Source organism: Diorhabda carinulata, chromosome 4 (genome assembly GCF_026250575.1).
Source record: "Diorhabda carinulata isolate Delta chromosome 4, icDioCari1.1, whole genome shotgun sequence".
Lineage (NCBI taxonomy): Eukaryota > Metazoa > Arthropoda > Insecta > Coleoptera > Chrysomelidae > Diorhabda > Diorhabda carinulata.
In genome coordinates this window covers 19,320,695-19,342,233 of record NC_079463.1, presented here as the reverse complement: position 1 = coordinate 19,342,233, position 21,539 = coordinate 19,320,695, and the positions used below count along the sequence as shown (strand labels likewise).

Genomic DNA, 21,539 nt, shown 5'->3' with positions numbered 1-21,539 from the left:
TATCAGAGGTTTTATGAGGTGCTTCAATAAAGTGAAGCAGTTTGGTGCAAATGCCCTTTTCTTTAGTGAAATATTGGACGCACGCACACTGGATGGAACTTCCTATTTCCTTCATTCGATGAGTATCGTTAATTACAGATTTTGTATACATTGGGCATAGTACATTTTTTACAATAGCTTCTGCTTTAGTTCTTCCACTAGAAATTTTTGTATCCACTTATATAGTTTAGGTAAAAGCTTGTGAGTACAATCTCTTTATGAAAGCAAAGCACCAAAGCACTTTCAAAAGAAGTTTTATTTGCAAAAAAAATGCTTATTGAAGAACTGGAGGCAACAATAACTTTATTTCTTTTGTGCTCTCTACTTTGTGAATGTTGAATAGCATCAATACTGCCTCCATGCGCAAAAGAAAAATCTTTATTGCATTATTTGCATGAGGCCTTGTGAACATTACCTGTACATGGTTTAATCCACTCCTCTCTGAATACGCACAACCTTTTTTTTGCATTTCTTCAGTGTCACAACTTTTTCTTTTCTTTTTTCGTGATTCATTGTATATACGAAGAGTCTAGCAGCAGTACCGATAACCTAACTACTATATTATAAAAGAAAAAGCTTATTATAATAATAACTTAATAACTGGACTGCTGTTAACTGAACTGAGTAACGATTGGTAAAATGTATGACATGGTATGATGTAGTGGTGACGCCAATATTAATGTTCTTTATTGCGGGATAATATAATGTTTACTAAAACGTTTTAGGTAACTTTTAATTTTTTTAATTTTGTGACTCGTAAAAGTAAAATACGGGATAAACAGCGTCCCGTTTCACTTTGATCCGGGACGCGGGACAAGTTAGGAAAATACGGGACTGTCCCTTGAAATCCGGCAACCATGCTCACTACAGTACAATTACTACGTGAATTATTTCCGTTAATTTTGACGTACAAGGTTGAATCATAAAAAAACCATTATTTATTTTTCTAATTGAAATTTTATCGACTTAGTTAAATATGCTATAAATTTATAATGAAATCCTAGATGATTGAAAGCCCTAAACAACCAAATATAAATCGTTTTTGTTTGTCCTATAAGTTGATAACCATTTTTTTAAACAGCTGATTGGGTAAACCGTGGAAAATTATTTAAAAATGATTAGAAATTTTGTGATGAAATTGAATAGAGAACATTCAATATTGCACGTTAAAAAAAATTGTTGCGTTGGATACCGCGCATGCGATCGGTTCTAAGCCGATTCCGAAGCAACCCGTGAAAAAAGATATTTTATTATCAGTAGATCTCAGAATATTTGAAACTCAAGGTTAATAAAATCAGAATCAACGTCTTGTTGAAATTCAATTTTATTAAAATTAAAAGTGATGGAATTGTAGGAATAATCAATATTTGTTGAAATATTTATTTCCCGATAAATTTCAATCAGAAAGATGATAAGACCTTACTTGAGGATGTTTATTTTCTCGTGACCAATACATTTCAATGCATAAATAATTTTTACGATTTACAGGCAATTCTGTAAAAATAGTTTTTTTTTTAAATTCCGCTCACAATTCAAATTTTCATCATAATTGAAACAACAATACCAATTCGTTTCAAAATATTCTATCTGGTTTTGAAACTGATCGATTTCGATTTTAATAAGTGGAATACTCGAAGAGGGAAGTGGGAATTTAGTGAAAAAGTTGAATTCATCATCATTTATCTCATTGTTCTATTGAAATTTTCTCCGAGAAATTGGAAATAAGTTTTCTCAAAACTGAACTATTATACTTGTCTATATAGCGTTGGTATTTCATTCCGTATTGAAAATATTGATAAAAAATAAAATTTATACTTATTTACTTAAGATAATTTCAGATAAATTTAAAAATGGAAAAATAAATATTTTACTTGAAACATTTTTCAGTGAAATTTAAAATGCGGCTGTGTGAATAAGTGCGTTTATAATTAATCATTAAATATATTGTTAATTAAACATTCGTGTTCTGCCTGAGTTATACAGAGTGAGTTTTATGCATGGAGCGCCTCAATTATTTCGGAAACGGCTTGGACTATTTTTATAAATTTTTGTGTACAAGGGTTGAGTGATACGGCCAGTATTATAGTGGTATTTACATTGTTGTTAATTATGTTTGTTATTTAAAATAGGTACTCTAATGTTCTCTATACCTAAATGTTATAGCTACATTTGCGTTATTTCCGCCAAAGTTGAATAATACATTTAGGTGACTATGACTGCTACAATAAGAAATTTGAAGTTTCAATAAATTATTGTTGTTGAAGTTTATTGAAAGTCACAAAGGATCGTTACCTGAAAAAGAACAAGTTGATATTTCAATGATATAAGGATATGGTAATGGGCGTAGAAATCAACAAGAAACGTGCGATATCTTTAATAATTTATATCTTTACCGAAATCCCATAACAAGATCTAGTGTCGGTAAACTAGTATAAAAGTGTGACGTAACTGGTTCAGTCAAAGACTTATACAAATCAGGGCGCAGAAAAACTGCATCAACTGAAAACAAATCTTTAGATGTTTATTCCCCAGGGCCGTAGCTAGAGGGGGGCTGGCCAGGGCAGAGCCCTGGTAAAAAAAATTTGAGCCCTGGTAAAAAAAATACTATAAGCACGCGTCAAAAATTTCGGCAAGTCATTTGACTTCACAAGTTTTATTTTCTATATGTATACGGTTAGAGTCCTGTCCTGTGCCATGCCGACCACCATACCACCGCGTGCCGCGTAGGTTAAGACGCGGCGGGCGCGGCGGCGTAAAGATTTACACATTGGATTGGAAAATTAGTCTGTAGCGAACCTGCTTGGCACTCGGTAGTCGGGAAAGTTACGAAAGACGAGAGCCACCTGTTGAATTGCCGCGCCGGCGCGATAATCCGTTTATAATTATTTTCATGTAGCTGTCATATTTATTTCTTTATCAAGGGAAATTTTTTGCGGCTGCTTTAGTGAGTATTTTTAGTATTGTTTTTGACTTTCTGAGCGAGTGTCGTGAGTTAGTTGAATAAAAATGGACATAAGACAATTTTTTAATAAAAAACGTGCTATTGACTCTGTACCTGATACATCGGGTAGTAATTCCAAAAGTCAGAAAAATGCTGATGGGTCAACCAATTTATCCAGTTTAACCAGCAGTTCAGCTCCAGATCTGGCACCAAAAGGTGAGGATATAAAACAAATAATACTAGCTAATTATCCCAAACAAGAAAATAACCGGTCTTTTCAAGTTAACTGGTATAAGAGATTTTTGTGGCTAGAATATTCCCAAGAGCTAAATGCTGCATTTTGTTATGCATGTCGTCAGTTCCAACCAAATGGAAGCAAAGGACACACGGTGTATACCTATTCCGGATTTAGTAACTGGAAAAATGCAACAGATCTTAAAAATGGATTTCCAGCGCATGAAAAAACGGCAGTTCACATTAAAGCTATGCAAATGTGGAACGAGAAAAAAATCAGAGACTTAACTGGCACTGCTGTGTCTACGCTTATCAATAGTGATATTTTGCAAAAATACAGATATTATGTTAAGTCTATTGCTGAGATAATTCAGTTTTTAACAGTAAATGAAGTAGCTCTTCGGGGCAATTATGACATTGAGCATGAACAAGAGCGGGGATTATTCTTAAATTTATTTAAATATACAATTAAAAAGGACGAAAAATTGGCCGAATGTCTTCCACATATTCCTCAAAATGCTAAGTATACATCTCCTGATATCCAAAATGAGATAATAGCTATTTTAGCTGAAATGGTACGTGAACAAGTTGTTGGTGATCTAAAAACTGCAGATGTACCATGGTTTACATTACTTGAAGATGGCACAAGAGATAAAAACAACAGAGAAAATGTATCAATTGGAGTAAGATATGTCAAAAATGGTAAAGTGTTTGAATCTTTACTAGGTATTTACACTACAGAAAAGTTAGATGCCAAAACTTTCACAAATATGACACTTAATATTCTTAATGATAATGGAATAGATACAAAACACCTTTTTAGCCAATGTTATGACGGTGCTAGTGTTATGAGCGGCCATAAGGGGGGAGTAGCTGCTTTAATCCAAAAATCATTAGGACGTTTTATTCCATACGTACATTGCTTTAACCATCGTCTCCAGCTTGTAGTTGTGCGAACTATTTCAGAAATAGATTCAATTAAACACTTCTTTGACCAAGCTGTTATGTTACATGAATTTTTTGGACATGGAAAAGTGGCTGCTATTTATCGGGGAAAGTCTATTGGTAGACTATTGGAGCAGCGCTGGTCTGGGCATATAGCAATTGTTATATTATATTATAGCAATTAAAGTTATATTTTCAAACTACACTGAAATATTAAGATCATTGGATAAATTTAAAAATGATCGGTCATTTATCTGTTGGTCTGTGTATTTATCAGTCAAATCTGTTGGGATTAAATCAGTTATGTTGGAATACGACTTTAGATTCACCCTTGTTTTTATGAAGAAGTTACTTGGGCTCTTAGAACCTGCCGATTCAGCTTTACAAGCTCGTACAATTAGTCTAAAGGAAGCCAATGATATTATTAAGTCAGTAAAAAATAAAATTCGAGATCTAAGAACAAATGAGACTTATCAAAGTTTAGCCAATGAAGCTTCACAACTTTTAAAGGATACGGAAGCAATACCAACTGAAAAGAGAGTACCAAAGTTAAGCGTAACTATGAAGGAACTAATTACTGCAATAAGTAGCATTGAGCTTTTTGATCTGGAGAAAATCAAATATCTGGAAAAGTTGGGTAAGTGTCATTTTGTTTTGTAGCAATTCTTAAGTTATAGTGTTATACATTTTTTTAGGGATTTCACTACCAACTCTGGAGGAGTTGGAAGTAGTCAAGGATTACATGCACAATAAACCAAAGTCAGATATTTTTGCTGAATTATATAAACAAAGGGAAGTATTTAAAAATACATACGCCCTGTTTGCGACAGTATATACCCTTGGGTGTAGTACTGCAGTAAATGAATCTTCGTTTTCAACATTAACTGCAATTAACAGACCACAGAGATATTCTATGAGTCAGCCTCGTATGGCCGATTTAATTTACTTGGCTTTTGAATGTCGAAGAACAGAGTCCCTCGACATGGAGTCATTTTTAATAAAATTTAACAATCGTAAACAAAGAAAATTGCAATTTTTTTAGTTTTAATCATTTTAATTATCTGTCTGAAAATTTATTTCATTTGTATTTGTGTTGTTTTTATGATTTTCTATGTAGATATTCTAACAATAAGTGTTAAATGTTATGAGTTTTAAAAGTGTTCTGTTATTTTTGTTTTTTATCAAAGCATATTTGTTCACATGTAAGTCAAAGAATCAAATATTTTTTTCATGTTTGGTTCTAAAGAACTTTTTAAATTTATAAATTTATTCTTATTTAATAGAACATGTTTATCACTCAATTTGGTTTTATTTCTTAGGGAAAAAACATATTTAATGGCGGTGTATGTTTCGTCCGTAAATCGTCCCTTCAAATTAAAATATCAGTATATTTCAATGTGAAAATATGGGCCCTGGTAAAAAATCTAATAGCCCTGCTAAAATTTTGGTTCTGACTACGGCCCTGTTATTCCCTGTTAGAAGACGATCGACACTTGAGTACTAGACAACTATCCAGGGAACTTGATATTTCGCAAACATCCGTAATGAATATTTTACGTGATAATAAATTCCATCCATACAAAGTAACGTTGGCCCAATAATTGTCAGATAACTATTTTGATAGACGTAAAGAATTTACAGACCTAATTATATATGAGTGAATCTCACACCCAATATTCCAAAAATCTGAATGTATGGGCTGGAATAATAGGTGACAAAATAATTGGTCCCTTTTTCATTGAGAGTAACTTAAATGGTCCGGCGTATTTAGATTTATTTGAAATTAGTATTATACCTGAGTTGACTAGGATATTTCCAAATCCAAGTGAGTATTTTCAATTACATTTAAAAAAACTTCATTATTAGAAATTTTCAAACAATAACAATATCCCAATCGACAATATTTGGCTACAAGATGGTGCCCCACCTCATTATGCGTATGTGGTGAGGAAATACCTAAATAATGTGTTTCCCAGAAGATGGATTGGAAGGCGTTGTTTTATCGAATTGTCCTCGCGATCACCCGACATCCTTTAGACTATTTCCAGTGGGGTCACTTCAAAAACATCTTTTATAAAAAACCCTGCCATTCAGGAATTAAAAGATAGGATTACTACAGAGATAAGAAGAATTGCGCAAAATATATTGCAGTTTTAAAAATCGCATGGCTTGTTGTATTGAATTAAATGGACAACATTTTGAGCATCTGCTGTAATCGCCTTTACTGTATGTTTTCTAAAATTCGTAATCTTTCTACTTCACAAATGTGTATCTACTTCTAACGTGAAACAAACATGTAACTATTTGTCTTCAGTTGTTGTAGGTTTCCTGTGCCATAATTTGCACCAGTTTCGTTACTTTTTACTAACTTACTGACACAAGACCTTGATACAAGATTTGTATTAACACATAAATTATTAGATAATATTCAAACTAAACGAGTTTATTCAATCGTAGCCAGCCAAATGTACAATATTTATTGTAACTTTCATGGAGAGACCATAAATGTAGCTAAGACTACGAAATTATGGCATTTAGGTATAGAGAATATTACATGAAAAATAATAAGTGTTTCTTAAGGATTTCGAAAAGCGATAAATATATAGGTTGATCCATTTGAAATAACAAAATTCATTATTTGTCCGGAAAAGGAAAGATCTGATAACAATGTAAATACCACCGTAATACCTGCTGTATCACAAGACGCTTGCAACACAACAATAATTTATAAAAATTTATAAAAATCGTACAAGCCGTTTTCGAGATAATTGAGGCGTGTCTGTATATTGATATATTCGTAAATTCGTAAAGAGAATTTTCTTGTTATAGATACAGAAATATACAAATTTTCTAATCGTAATATATTTTATTATTATGAGTAATTCAACAGAAAACGAAAACAACATCAAATGTTACGAGATGCAAAAATGAAAAGAAAAATAGGTACTTTGCTACTCTCAAACAAATGAATGGAAATCAAACGTTACATAGGATAAAAGTGACGTCAATGTATATACAGGGTGTTTCTATATTCGACCGAAAACGCTCTACCACAGAGATCAATAAATGATCCATTTTGATATAGGAATACTAACCGTTACGGGGCCTAGTTGAGAGATATAGGATGCTCAAAATTTTAAATCCACATCAAAAATTTGCCATAAATCAAGAACGGCTTTAAATTTTTTTTCAAATTTGATGACCACTATGCTCCTTAATAAAGTAATATTTTGACATAAGCAAACTTTGGAAAAATTTAACCATAGCGCTGTCAGGATTAGTTGTCACTTTTATCCCCCTATTTTTTACGCCATTGGAGCAAATTCTTTTTTCAATTCTGTTTTAAGTTGCCTGATTATTTTTAGTTATAAAACTAATAACCTTTTATGGAGCTAAAATGAAGGGTGTTGTAGAAATTTGCCTCTAAACAAAAGTCTGCAAGCACGTAAGTAATTTACAAATTAATTAATTATTTATTTAATTTCGAAAAATGATTGAGCGTAAGTAGTTCAAAACAAATAAAAATTCTTCATAATCTCAATTTCAAACAAAAATGTATTACAACAATAAAAAAATCAATGTTCTTGATTTTAGTTCTCTTCTGTTTCAAAATTAGTTTTTTTTTTTGATAGTTTTTAAAAGAAAGAAATTTTTACGTTTCGACTTTTCTTTAAGTCTTTATTAAAATATGATATTCTAGAATCCAGAACATTTAGATGCATTCTTATATATATATATATATATATATATATATATATATATATATATATATATATATATATATATATATATATATATATATATATATATATATATATATATATATTATATAAATGTAAATATATAAAATATTTTAGGTCTCTTCTGTTTCAAGATATAAAACATATCAAAAGGTCTAAGAAATAAGCAATTAAAGGTATATATATCTTCAATTAATTAATATATATGTCGCAATCAACATGTACTTTTCAAACTGTTTTCATCACTTTTATAATTAATACTACTTCATTTTTATACACTAACACATTGAAATTTACCTAGTGTTCATATATCGTTTAGATGTTGGCTACGAACAATCTCATTTGTATGTTTTTCAAAATAGTGGAAAGGAAAGAAATTATGAATTACGCCCTATATAACAAAATACTTACTTTTCGTATCATACTTTTATACACTTGAATTTAAAGTTCAGCATGAATAAATATGTACTCACTTTGATTATAATCTCCACTTAGTTGAATATATTTTTCAATAACGATGTTTACTTAAAATACACACTTCAAAACTATGTAACCTTCAAAAAGGGAAGCGATAAATGATGTTCCAGGTTAAACATACAACCGCAAGAAAACATTGATTTTATAAACAAGAGATAAACTGTCTAAACTGATTTACCGTTGTTTGTACATCAATATCCAATACACATTATTTTAACTTTAAATAATGTTTAATATATACAAATATAAAGTACATACACATACCTAACTATAACCGATGATGAGGAATCACCAAACGATAGACTATTCGGACATGTGGCGTGGTCGAGGATAGAGAAGGAAACTGTTCTATTAAGTAGGTATTGTATCGGCTAGTAGTAGTTGTGTAACTCGTATATACGGACGTTTTAAAGGAACGTTCTAAAATAATGAATTCATTATTTTTAAATTCAGACAACTAAGGTCGTCGCTGATATCAGAATTAAATTTACAGAGAGAGCGTATGCAAAGATTTTTGAAAATAAAATTTTAGTTCCAGTAGTTTTCTTTCTCAATTATATTATATAATTAGAAGTAATTATCAAAATTTTTTGTGCATAAGATCATAGTTTGTTCCAATCCATAGCTATAAGTGCTCACTGGTAAATGATATTTTGAAGCTAAATAATAATTTTATGAAAAATTAGGAACCACCGTTGAACCAAGAAAGGTAGTGAACGCGCTACATTGCTAGGCACATGCAACTAAAGCCTGCAGTGCGGTAAGGGGTATTATCGCCTTTGACAAGACACTTCTCTTGAAAACGGACCATCACTTACATTAAGTAAAAACATAAAATCGTAATAACAATGTAATGCAGTTGTTTTATCAATAACATGCTTTATATTCTATACACTAAATAAATAAACTTGTCAAATTTCATTGTTCCATAGAATGTATTATTTTATTCTATAACTGTCTTTTTATTTCTTTAAAATCAGTTTCTTGTGTTAGTTCATTGTTCATAGTTCAAAGTTGTGAGCGGCCAGGGAGCTGTTGAGCACTTATGCCTTCAGATTGGCCCCTCGCGCCCCACTAGAAGTTATCAGAGGCCAATGTCCTTTGAGAAGCCAATCAGGCGCTTCGGATTGAACTCTTTGATGTCAAGTTGTGAGGTTTGCCTAGTTGTTTAAACCGCGCTTGAGACAGTTCTGGACCCATCGATGGGTTCGCCAATCCTAGTCTGGTGAGTGATTCCACTTCGTTATTGGCTTTGTTTCCCAAGTGACCGGGCACAAACTAGCTGGATTTAGCAGCCATCACTGATCAGATTCTGCAGGACTCTCTTGAACTCCAGCATTGTAATCCTGCGGCGTCGATTGAGTATCGCGCTTCCGCATTCCATCACAGTGAATATCTTGGTTTACGGTGGCGTGTTCTCGAAGCGACAGAGATTTGTTTATTTTGTGGTGACCTCCGGAGAAGCCTGCTCCGGCAAAGTCATTCCTCCTGGAGCAATCTGTATACCAGGCGACTCCATTATTCAAAATGGCGGATATGGAGTCACTATTCCATTGCTCCCGCTCCCGCTGCCCGTCGAAATGATTGGGCATTCACCTGTAGCTTGCTTCCAGATTCTTATATGGCCAATTGACCAGCATGCAATTCTTTGTGTAAGTTCAGCCTGTAGGCTATTCTAATGGCGTCGAATTGTATTGCCCTAGTTGGGGCCGTATGCATGGACCATGTGATACTGAGACATGCGGGGCGCTGAACTCTATCCAGTGGCACTTTTTTCGCTTTCTCTGTAGAAGGCCACCACACGATGAATATTTAATTTCGAATTGGTATAAATATAAAAAAATTAGGCAATACGAAGAAAAACTCACTGCACAAGACACGAGAATTAACACACTAGAAAAACAAATGTGATAAAGAAATAATGCAATATACGGAATCAGAAAACGAGACACAGCAAACCATAAATAACAAGATTAAACAAATATTGAAAATAATTGATATTAACATAGAACCAGATAATAATATGAAGCAGGCACATAGAATTGAAAGAAAAGTCATAGGAGAAAACAAAAACAAACCCCTATTGATTGAATTGGAAGACACGAGAAAAAGAAGGGAATTCCTCGAGGAAGCTAGAAAATTAAAAGGGATAAAAAATTACTTCAAAGAGAAACAACAAAGGAGAATATACCTACTACCTCAATTGAACAGATAAGAGATCAAGGCTACACAGCATATATCAAATACGACCGACTAATATTTAATGACTACACCCCTAACGAAAGGAATAACGAAAAATAAGATAGTGGAGAAAATGATGGGGACCAAAAGAATTTGAAAATATAGTAAAAACTGCAGAACAAGTATTAATAAAGAAAACATGCAAAAATACAAACACTGACTGGTACGACGAAGAATATGAAGAAGCCAGGAAACAAAAAACATGGCAAAAATGAAATAATAAAAAAAAGAACAAAACAGAAGAGATTATCAGAGGCGAATAAGCATGAAAAAAGAGTAAATGGCTGAATAAGACATAGGAAAAGAAATAACAAGAACGATATAAAACGAATATAGGAAAGAATAAGATAAATTTTTATAAAGAGATAAAACATCAAACCACTACCCTAAAACCAAAAGGAATAGAAGATAAGAATGGTATAACACAAAAATTAATATAATAAGAAAAATAATTGGAAAAATATGGAAAGAGTACCTCTATGGCCAAGAGGCATAGGCAAACTAAGAAATACTTGGAGAAAGCAAATTGAAGAAGATACCAGAATCCTAGAAATAGTAGACTGAAAAGCCAAATGCAAAAATAGAAAAGGATAGAGGAAGTTAAAAAACGAAGCTAGGATCAACAAAAATCTATAACAAAAGAACAAGAGGAGTGATCCACCCCAATAAAGGGATATGTTATGCTATAATCCAAAAGATTAAACGACATGATGATGATAAGAATAAAATACAAAAAATATTATTTTAATGCTTCATGATAAACATTCGCCTTTGTACTTCCCTTTCTAAATTGTGGTGTAGCTCATTAATTTCGTCGTCGCAAATCGAGTGCCATTACAAAGACGTGGCTGGTTTATTTTCCGCAATATAATGATTGATCCGATCCGATTTTTAATTGCATTTTATGACATGGTAATCCAGGCAATTATAGCGAATTTAGAAACTCCGTTGGATAGTTAAGACATCATCTTGGTTTGTCATTAATTCGTCACCCATTTTATTTTGAATATGAAAATTCATTTCGTTCACATCAACGTTTTTTGCAGCCAATATAAATCTTCCGCTCATTCATACATAATCTTTGTAATTTGGAGCAATGTTTGGGAAACCCTATTCGATGATTCGGTGTTAGTTTCAGTAAAGTGGCAAAAACTGGTAGGAAAAATGATATATCCAGACAGTCAACAGATATTTTGTCATTATCAATTTATAGTGTAATTGTTTGGAAAAAACTTCTCCAGATTGGTCGTTCTGCAAATCGATTCACACGTTCATATTTAATTTCGGTGTTTCAAAGGCTTTCCATAAAATTGTTGACTTTAAATATGCGTTAAGTTCGTCGGTTAGCCGTTGATCGTGGTATTATTAGTAGGGTTTGGCGGAAAGCACCTGCCAATAAAATCAATGCACCACCAAACCGGTTTTGATTCTTTCGTAAATCTTGTAACGTGCGTTCTAATGCTTTCAAACATTTATGTGTGCCATCGTGCAATCCTCCCAATCTAATAATTTGCACCGCAAGTTGGTGTTTCATTTATTTGCATGTTCAACGCCAACTTGAGTGCGACACCATTTTGCTATCGAATCGTTACTAAAATCAATGAAAATAAAAACGTTTTCCCAGTCGCATTAAGAAAAAAATCCGCTAGTTTCATCATTCAGTACTTTCATTAGCATTGTAGGTATATTTTCGTTGCTCATTTGAAAGGGGAACGTTTCTTCAAATTTGAAGTTAAGTATTCTTGAATTTTCTAATTTTTCTCACAGTTTTTTCATAAGAACCTTCTCCTGACAATAACAAACACAATAAAAAAAGAATTAGCTATTGCGTCCACGTATGATGGTGGGATAAAAGGAAATAAATAAAAGGTAATATCAAACAATGTTTAGAATTCTTTTATGATTCTTATAGTGACTTATGTTTCCAATATAGAAAATGCAAAAATTTTTAAGACTAATACGGTTTGTTGCCATGAATTAACCATACTTTAGGCTTCTCTCTACCATTCAATTGATTGTTTCCTACTTCTATATGGAAATTTTTTTTAAGTTTTTACTTCTAGATTATAGATTTTTCTATTCGTTCATCTATATTTATCTTGATATTAGGTCACTTTCTATAAAAAATTAGTTTGAAATAACAGGTAAAAACTAGAACTAGAACTATTTTGATTCGAAGTGAACTCGTATTTTCAAGTTTGATTAATGTGAAAATAACAGACTTATTTTAATTATACATAAGAAAAAGTATTATTCATCGGCCAACTGACGAGAATTTGACAACATAGAATTTGAATCAATTCTATTTTGCTGTTTCCAACAGAAAACACTTCCGACCTTTTTATCTAATTTTGGTCTTTTTCAAAATATAATTTGACATTGACCATGATTATATCAATAAAGAGGTCACAATCGAATGTAAAAATGAAATCTGTTTGAACCATACTAATCTCAACCTCAGTTGTCATAACACAAAAAACTAATTTGACTAGAGGATCTATCAGGCAAAACAAATTTCTAAGTAGATATCTGTGGTTTTAACATGAATTTAAATGCTGTTCACTAACATCTGCAGTCGAACAACATCCAAAGTTCACCATGTATATCCTGGATACGAATCCAGGTATAATTATGGACTCACTGTCTTCGCTCGAAGAACAACAAAATTATTTTGCTTCCTAAACAGACCTCCTCATGATACCTGCTACAGACAGTTATTTTCGAACTTTGCCGATAAAATCGATTACCTGAAATCAACCATCCAAACGCAGATATTGTTATCGCTGGTAACTTCAATGTACATCACGTCAACTAGTTGATTTTTTCCAACAGAACTGACGATAAGTGGCGAGAAGCTGAAGATTTTGCCAACAGTCACGGACTAACCCAACTTATCAATGAATTAACCATAGTCCCCGATCAAGATACATGGTGACTTTGCTAGCCTCTTAGACATGTTTCTAGCAACCTCTCTTTCTCTTCTGACTCCCTCGATGTTCACTGGGAAGATCGATGAGAGAGGAATCTAGGCTTCTACCAATAGCTTCGGTGTCTCTCGAAAGACCATCGGGAATTTACTGAAGAACTTTCTGGGATACCCACTCTACTTTTGATAATTAATTAATGGAGTAATTGCTAAATTTAGAGTATGACATTGTATACGGAGACTGCTCTCGCATTTGAGACCGTATAATTTGGGGCACTTTGGCAACAATCCCATTTTACTGCGAACTACTTGAGGGAGATGATTTTTTACTACTCATTAATCAACATATTTTTGTAATTTGTGTGTTGTTAGGTAAATAAAAAGTTGATTAAGATTATGTTACAACTCTAAATTAACTCAGTCTCAACAAAAGATCGATAACTAAAAGGATTCGTAGCCAATAATAAATAAATCCATGTGAGCCGCATATTTGGAACTGTTATTAAAAATTTGGAACTGAACGAACAGCGTACGAAAATTTTTAAAGTGCGATGCGATGCGTCTCTAAACATGGTTAGATAAATCAAAAATATATATAAAAAATACATCAGTCTCTTTATTTTTTCATAACTGTCTCTGAATCCTGATCCCCTTCGTTTGACCATTTGACGGCGCCTAAAAGACGACATAACTGTTTCGACCTTGATTATATTATGTAAAACTGTAGCGAGGTGGGAACATCGCGTTTTACAGTATTGTGGAATTATTTAATAGATTTGGAGTTGAGAATAGAAAAAATTATAAAAACTTTTATTTGGTGACTAGTGAGTAGGGGTACAATTGATTAAGAGAAGAAAACTTATGTACTTCAGTGGACTGTAACACTTTTATCTTAAACATAAAATATAATTCTCTGGTACAAAATCCTACTTCGCTGATTATTTGTGGTAAATTGCCTTTTATTTTTAAGCGCTGTTGTCGCTTTTACAAACAATGTTTTATATACATCAACAATACCGCAGGCCTTGAAAGAATGCAGTCCTTTCAATACTAAAATTATATAAAATAAAATTATACACAACAAACAGTAAATATTTTAAAAACAATTTGAAAATTAATTAGTTCTTAATTGAATATCACCAATGAAAGTTTTTATGTTAGTCATTTTTTACTGTCACTTTTTACCGGTAGCACACAAATCTTGGTAACGAGACGTCGAATTTCACCTCTCTGGGTCTTCAAATCCACGACTTGGACAATACCATCGTGCCCTGAATGAAGCGGAGTAATAAGAGCAAGTTTCAAGTTAGATACGAATGTGTTATTGCCACCCTGTACTAGGACCAAGGATCCTACTTTTAATAGATCTGGGTATCGCGCGAGCTTGAAGATGACATAGATATTCCTTCTGCCACCTTTTTCCAAAAATGTTGAATTATAAATTGAAGTTTCTTAAATCGATCTAGGCGGTGCTTCTTGTGACAGTGACTCAGGTAGAGAATTAAAACTTCTTCAGATTAGGAAATATCCTGGGGTTAACGGCAATAAATCATTAGGGTCTTCGGTTAAAGGAGCGAGAGGACGGGAGTTAAGGATTCCTTCTATTTGAATAATCAGGGTTAAAAAATCTTCATACGTTTAATGATTTTCCCCAATTACACTCTTTAAGTGAGATTTTACAATTTTTATGCCCGATTCCCAGAGTCCTCCGAAATTTGGCCCTCTGGATGGAATAAAATGCATTTGATTTGTTTTGAGGCTAATTCGTTTGATATAGTATCATGATTATTTTTTTAAAAAGTATACAGTGCTGAAATTTCTTTATTGGCACCTATAAAATTCGAGCCATTGTCCGAAAATAAATTTGCTGGAGTTCCTCTCCTTCCAATGAACTTTTTGAGTACAGCTAAAAACGCGCACGAGCTAAGTTCAGTAATAACATCTAAGTGTAAAGCTTTTGTATTCATACATACGAACAAACATAAATAACCTTTAATGAACTTAGAAAATCATGTTTTCAATCTTCTAGTAAAAAAAGGTCCTCCGAAATCTACCCCAACATTTAAAAATGGAGAATAAACATTTATTCTAACAACCGGAAGATCGCCCATCAGATATTGTAAACCTTTAGGTTGGGCTTTTGTGCAAACTACACATTTTCTAGTAATTTTTTTACAGGCATTTCTAGAGGAAATAGGCCAATATTTTTCTCTGACTGTATAATAATTATTGTGTTCCACAATGAAGAGACTGGCTATGAAGATGAGTTAAGATAATATCAGTGAAAACATGAGATTTGGGTAGAATAATAGGAAATTTTTTATCAAAGTGTTGTTTTGCCTTGCTTAATCTACCGCCAACACGAATAACTCCATCTTTTAGGAATGGGTTTAGTGATATCGATTTTTTCTATTTTATCGAAATAATTTTTTTTATTTTGTATATCTGCCTTTCAAATTACTTTTCTTAATTTTCAAATCCTGAAGTTCACTTTCCATAATTATTCAAATGAAGTACTTAAACTAATGAGTTGAATGAAATAAGTAATAAAGTATATGATTAATGAAAGGAACGGACTCACTTTTAGTCTTGTCTTGACCTTCTTCTCGTCTCTGCTAATGATGGAGATGAGTTCCCGCCTTTATGTATCTTCTTCAACCACACTTTTTAATTGATGCACTTCTTCAATGGGATTTTTATGTTTGAAGAGTAACCACAATCCGGCTCGAAGGACCAAAATATGTAGGGGTACATTTTAATAGATTGAGAGAAAACTTTATATACTTCAGTGGACTGTAACACTTTTATTTTATACATAAATTATAATTCTCTGGTACAACACCCTACTTCGCTGATCATTTGTGGTAAACTTTTATTTCTAAGCGTTGTTGCCGCTTTCACAAACAATGTTTTATATACATCAACAGTGAGATTATATAGATTTTGAGTTGATTCTATTGAGTAATTTATCATTCTAGATACTTAATGTAGTTGTTTCTAATCAGCCATCCATAATTTTTAAGCCAATCTAAATCAGCACTTAAAATATAAGGACCAACTCATCATTATCTCTTATATTCTAAAAACTCAATTGCATCAATATTCTCGTGTACCGGACTTTTCACTATAATTTAAGTTGTGCACTTCTGAATTGTGTGCTATGTTCCTCTAAAAGGCTGCTTCTTTCATTAGGGTCTGAGGTAGCTTCAATTTTCAAATTTAATTAATTGCATATTTGAGTGAAAGTATTTTTATGTGGACGATGAAAACTTGAATTAAAATTATCCTTCAAAATTTTCATCTTTCGGGAAAGAGACAAAGTGGCGTGCTCTACGAAATGCCTAAACTGTATATAAACTTTATCGAGACAAAGTGTTGCAGCTACCATGTTATGTCCTTATTCGTTGCACGTAACAATGCGTGCATCTTCTCTATTGCGCTTCCACTTACCTGGAGCGAGAGTCGTTCACAAAAATCATGGCAACCTCTGTTTGCGGCCATTGTGCAGCTGACAACCATGGATTTTCATGTTCAATGTATATAAAACTATTTAAAAAAACTAGTGAATGCAGTTAATTAGAAATAATATACCTGTTTACACCTGGCAACCCTAATGCTGCTGCCGACTGAGAGCAGGCAACCACTTTTATTTTGATATGTGATTTTCTTTCAAATGCTGTAAGATTGACTGATAAAACATATAGCTGCAAGTCATATTAGTACATTAATGAGGCAAGGCAACCTATCCGTAATACATTCCATACATCCTCAAGATTCCTTTAAAATTAATTTCACTAAAAAAAACAGATACCTGCATGATCAAGCGTTGGGATTTTAGAGTATGAGTGGATGAACACAAGAATATATTTTTTTTAAATCCCCTATTCTACAAAAGAAATTGATAAGTCATATACGATCAATCCCTCTAATACGATTCTCGCACAATTTCACATTTGCAAATTCTTATTTCCGATTTGTAGAAATCTTCAATTAATACTACTCAAATTACTTTCCTCATCCGATTCACAAATTCGTCTTCTTTTTCTAATACTCACAGTTCTCATTTTTATAACAAATAAAATTCAATGTTCCCAGCAAAAATTATTACTCTTACTTACCAACATCACTTTCAAACGAAATTAACATAATGTTGTAGTCTTCACAGGTATATGAAATCGTTGTAACAAAATTTAAAAAAAAAATATTTTACACCGGTCCTGAATTTGGTTGATAATACCACGTTAATTTCGGTTTCATTTAATTTTATTGAAATTGAAAACAAATCATCTAGTGTCTATCTTAACCTAAGTGGCAGTGACCATCCAGTGATCACGGACAATCACAGTGAGTACTAGATCAATTTATAATTGTCGTAAACAGAGATAGTCGGCCTTATCCAAATCATGTGAGGATGATAGATAAAATTTCAAACGATGCATTAATAAATCATTCACAATAAACCTATTTCAACATACAACACATAAATACTATACTAGGAACAATCTATCATCCTAACATCAAAAGATGGAGCCAATATTCACGACTACATCGTAGGTGTTGGATCCGAAGAACGTTTTGTATGCATCTCGTATCACAAAAAACAAATAGAATTTGTATCTACCTCTCCTCCAAAGCAACTGATAACATAAATCAATTAAAATAAATGGAATCGATACCGAATGGAGGCGTTTAATAACTCCACCACAGTGTTATATCAAACATATACCCAACAATACCAAATTCACAAATCGAAGAAGGAATCCAAAAGATGGGAAAAAAACAGTATCAAAAATGACATTCCTAAGAGTAGGAATGCCTGAAGTAGATTATAGCCATGTATTAAGCTTTCGGAGAAAAATTTTCGTCTTTCCCATCGAAAACAAATCTATTCCAAAATATTTTGTGATCACAAACGATAACACAATCTACCGATTATTTCTTTCAATCGATGGATTAAATTGCTCCAGATGCAAATCGATAGGTCACGAAGGATCCACCTGTTCGAAACAAAGAGACACACATACCACCACAGAAGAAATGATTTCTGGAAATGACTCTGACTGAATGTAAATATCGAACAAAAGTACTACAGAAGAAACAGAGAATACAGAAAACATAACAGAAGCCACACCAGAGACAACAATAGAGAATATTCAGCCTCAATCATCAAAAATATCCCCAAGAGTTCCTACCATACCTCAAACAGCCACAAAACGACCTCGTCAAATGTCGTCAAATTTAGCAAGCTCTCATTAACACGGAATACATTAAATTCAAGCACCAATACCCCCATCACTACAAAAAGATAAATTTCAACATCACCTGAGTGCTTAGATAGCCCTCCCATCACTTTCGCTCAACCTACTGAGACACTCATATCAAAAAGAAAGAAAAAATATATAAGTCAACTAGTGAAGATCTGCCCACCTTACTAAAGACATTCAAAGATCAGATTGAAAACCGAAGCCCATTTTTCGTTTTAAATTTTAATACCTCCGATTTTCTACAAAAATGCTGAAAATCGTGAAATAATCGCATCAAATTATTCAAACGAACCATCTGAATTATTCGAAATTCTCAATTTTATCTATAAAAACATATAAAATGAAACCTTAAAAAATAATATCACAAGACTTTAGATTAGATTATTTACTACCAACATTTCAACTACAGATTTAAGAGACAGCGACAAATTATATCAACCAAACTGCCACTACCAAAAAAAAAGAGACCAAGTAATCCTTAATCGTCTAAAAATTGGACACACCCGCATAACACATCAATATCTAACAAAAGAAACGGCGCCATTATGTCAAACCAGACTCACAGTGAATGTTCAACCGAAACAGTCAGCATCCGCTGTTTTGATGTCTAGATTATTAGACGAGCAAATGAATGTTTCACGACAGTGTGATCACGACGAACTCGATCGTTTCTTTTTGAGTATATCAGCAACAGTAAAAAAATTTTCACCTTACCTACAAGCAATAGCAAAAAATAAGACATTCAGTTTCGTTTCTGAAATGGAGTTACAGCAGCTCGCACCACCTAGGTTTATTACAACTACACCTCAATATACGGACACCCCATCTCCAGCATCGAGTTCTTCAAGCGTTCAAACAAGTGCTACACCTATACCTACGTCTCCTTGGAATACGGTTGGCAACGATTGGAATAATCTGTCTGAAAATATGTTTCAATAGGTCTCTAATTCATTTTTATACATAATTGAAATAAATGTTTCATTAATAATATGTAAAAAATTTATTTACTTACCGTAAACACACAGCAAGCTTTTCTTTAGGTCACAGAAATTCTCTGAAGTTGGTGTTTCTTCTGAAAATGTCATTTTCAATTTTTTGCAGCAACATATTAAATTGGTATGTAGACATTCGAAAATACTGAAAAAACTTTTCTTCATCAGGCACTAAGTGCCTGTACAACGTCCAATATTCTCCTTCAGTTTTCCGTTTTTTTATAGTCTCGTGAATCCAGTAGCGTCGAGTGGGTTTTTGATTCTCTTCTTCTTCCTCATCCAATATTATGGCAATCATTGCCAGTTGTCTCACAGTTAATCTTTTAATAGCCATATTATACCTATTTTATTATTTTAAACACTTCCCAGAGGTCCAGGTAGTACTGATACACATGCGAGAATGAAACGACTTCTTATCAATTTTACGTCATAAAAATTGCGGGTGGGCAACATACATATACGGGTTACATACGTACACCAAACCGGCATCATACGGGCATTAAACGCCGTCGATTCGTTTCAGTGGGCAAAGCAAGCCGTATTGTATTGCCTTCCGTGCTTGATACGTTCATAGCACGGTCATGGTATCATACGGTGTAGTGGGCAGACTCCTTAAGCATTTTTTACTGAAACTCAGGAAATTCCTATATTGAATACTGTCATTAGTATAGTTCAATTTGTACAGTTCTATGTTTTCATTTACGTTGATATCGAATTATCATTATTTTCTTCATTTCATATTAATGACTAAATATCTAAATCGAAAAAAAACGTTTCCATTTCATTTTCTCAATTGGCTAAATTAATTTATAAAGTAATAACAATAAAATCAACTTCTAATGTAACAACTAAAAGTTATTGAAAAATATATATGACACTAGTACTTCATTTTATGAGGAAAGGAATTAAATTTCGTTTAAATGCTTCAGTTACAATAATTTAGGTTGTAATTTATTTGGTCGTGTAATTAGAGAGCTTATTTAATGGAATGATATTGTTGATGTTAATGTCAAAGTTTTATTGTTGATCTTTTTGTTAAGGCAGATAGTAAAATAGCGACATAAAATGCGCGCCAGAACAGAGTCGCATGCGTTCGGCGCGCGGTGATCGAGGCTTGTCGCCACTCGCTGCAACGTTGGGAAAGCGTTTAATTGTCAATCGCTATAAGTGCCAAACGTCGGACCTGCACTAATATCGAAGTACAGCAATTTGTAGAGTAAGGTTCAAAGAATAAGTACGATTTTTCAATTTTAAAAAATGTTCAGTTGGTCAAAAGTTATTGCCATTGAAAAAAATTTATAAATTTTTAAATAATCATTATATCTTCTTAAAATGGTCCATAAAAAATTGTCTAAAGCGAAAAAACCATTTGTTTAAACAAATGCGATTTAAACAAAACGAACCAGTTTTTCGCAAAAACGTCGCCATATTTGGATTCAGTGGCTCAAAATATATAAGAATACCTCTGTATCCTCGGCCCTATGAACGCACACGACAACATTAACCGCTCCCGGACTATATTACCAGTATTGTGCTTTTATTTCCACTCCTTTTTACTATTTCAGGTATGTTAGTCCTTTCTCCATCCTTGAATTCATCAAATATAAGTTTTCGCCTCCTTATTTCATTCATTTTCAAAATAAAACGTAGCCGTTATTTTAATGAACTGTCAAATAAAGTGTTGCTAATCAATTTGACTTTATATTATTAATTCGCTATTATTGATATAATTTCTTTCAC

At 32.8% G+C, this 21,539-nt stretch overlaps 3 protein-coding genes across 7 annotated transcripts in view; 2 read left to right on the top strand and 1 right to left on the bottom strand.

Annotated features, from left to right (window-relative positions):
- LOC130892712 (extended synaptotagmin-2-like) overlaps nucleotides 1–8,853 on the bottom strand; it is a 117,812-nt gene extending 108,959 nt beyond the window's left edge. The window contains exons 1-2 of one of the 4 annotated variants that reach the window (XM_057798277.1): nucleotides 8,641–8,803; nucleotides 8,373–8,453 (exon numbers count right to left, since the gene is read on the bottom strand). The gene's annotated coding sequence lies outside the window, so the exon portion shown is untranslated. Of the gene's footprint in view, nucleotides 1–8,310 lie in introns of all 4 variants that reach the window. The other 3 variants (XM_057798275.1, XM_057798276.1, XM_057798274.1) reach the window with 3 other exon arrangements.
- On the top strand, nucleotides 3,046–4,344 carry LOC130893011 (uncharacterized). Its single transcript, XM_057798771.1, has one exon. It carries the CDS (start codon nucleotides 3,046–3,048, stop codon nucleotides 4,342–4,344), a length of 1,299 nt encoding a protein of 432 aa, XP_057654754.1.
- LOC130892713 (EF-hand domain-containing family member C2-like) overlaps nucleotides 7,295–21,539 on the top strand; it is a 63,994-nt gene continuing 49,749 nt past the window's right edge. Inside the window, exons 1-2 of one of the 2 annotated variants that reach the window (XM_057798279.1) lie at nucleotides 7,295–7,604; nucleotides 8,017–8,075. The gene's annotated coding sequence lies outside the window, so the exon portion shown is untranslated. Of the gene's footprint in view, nucleotides 7,605–8,016; nucleotides 8,076–21,539 lie in introns of those variants that run through there. The other variant, XM_057798278.1, reaches the window with a different exon arrangement.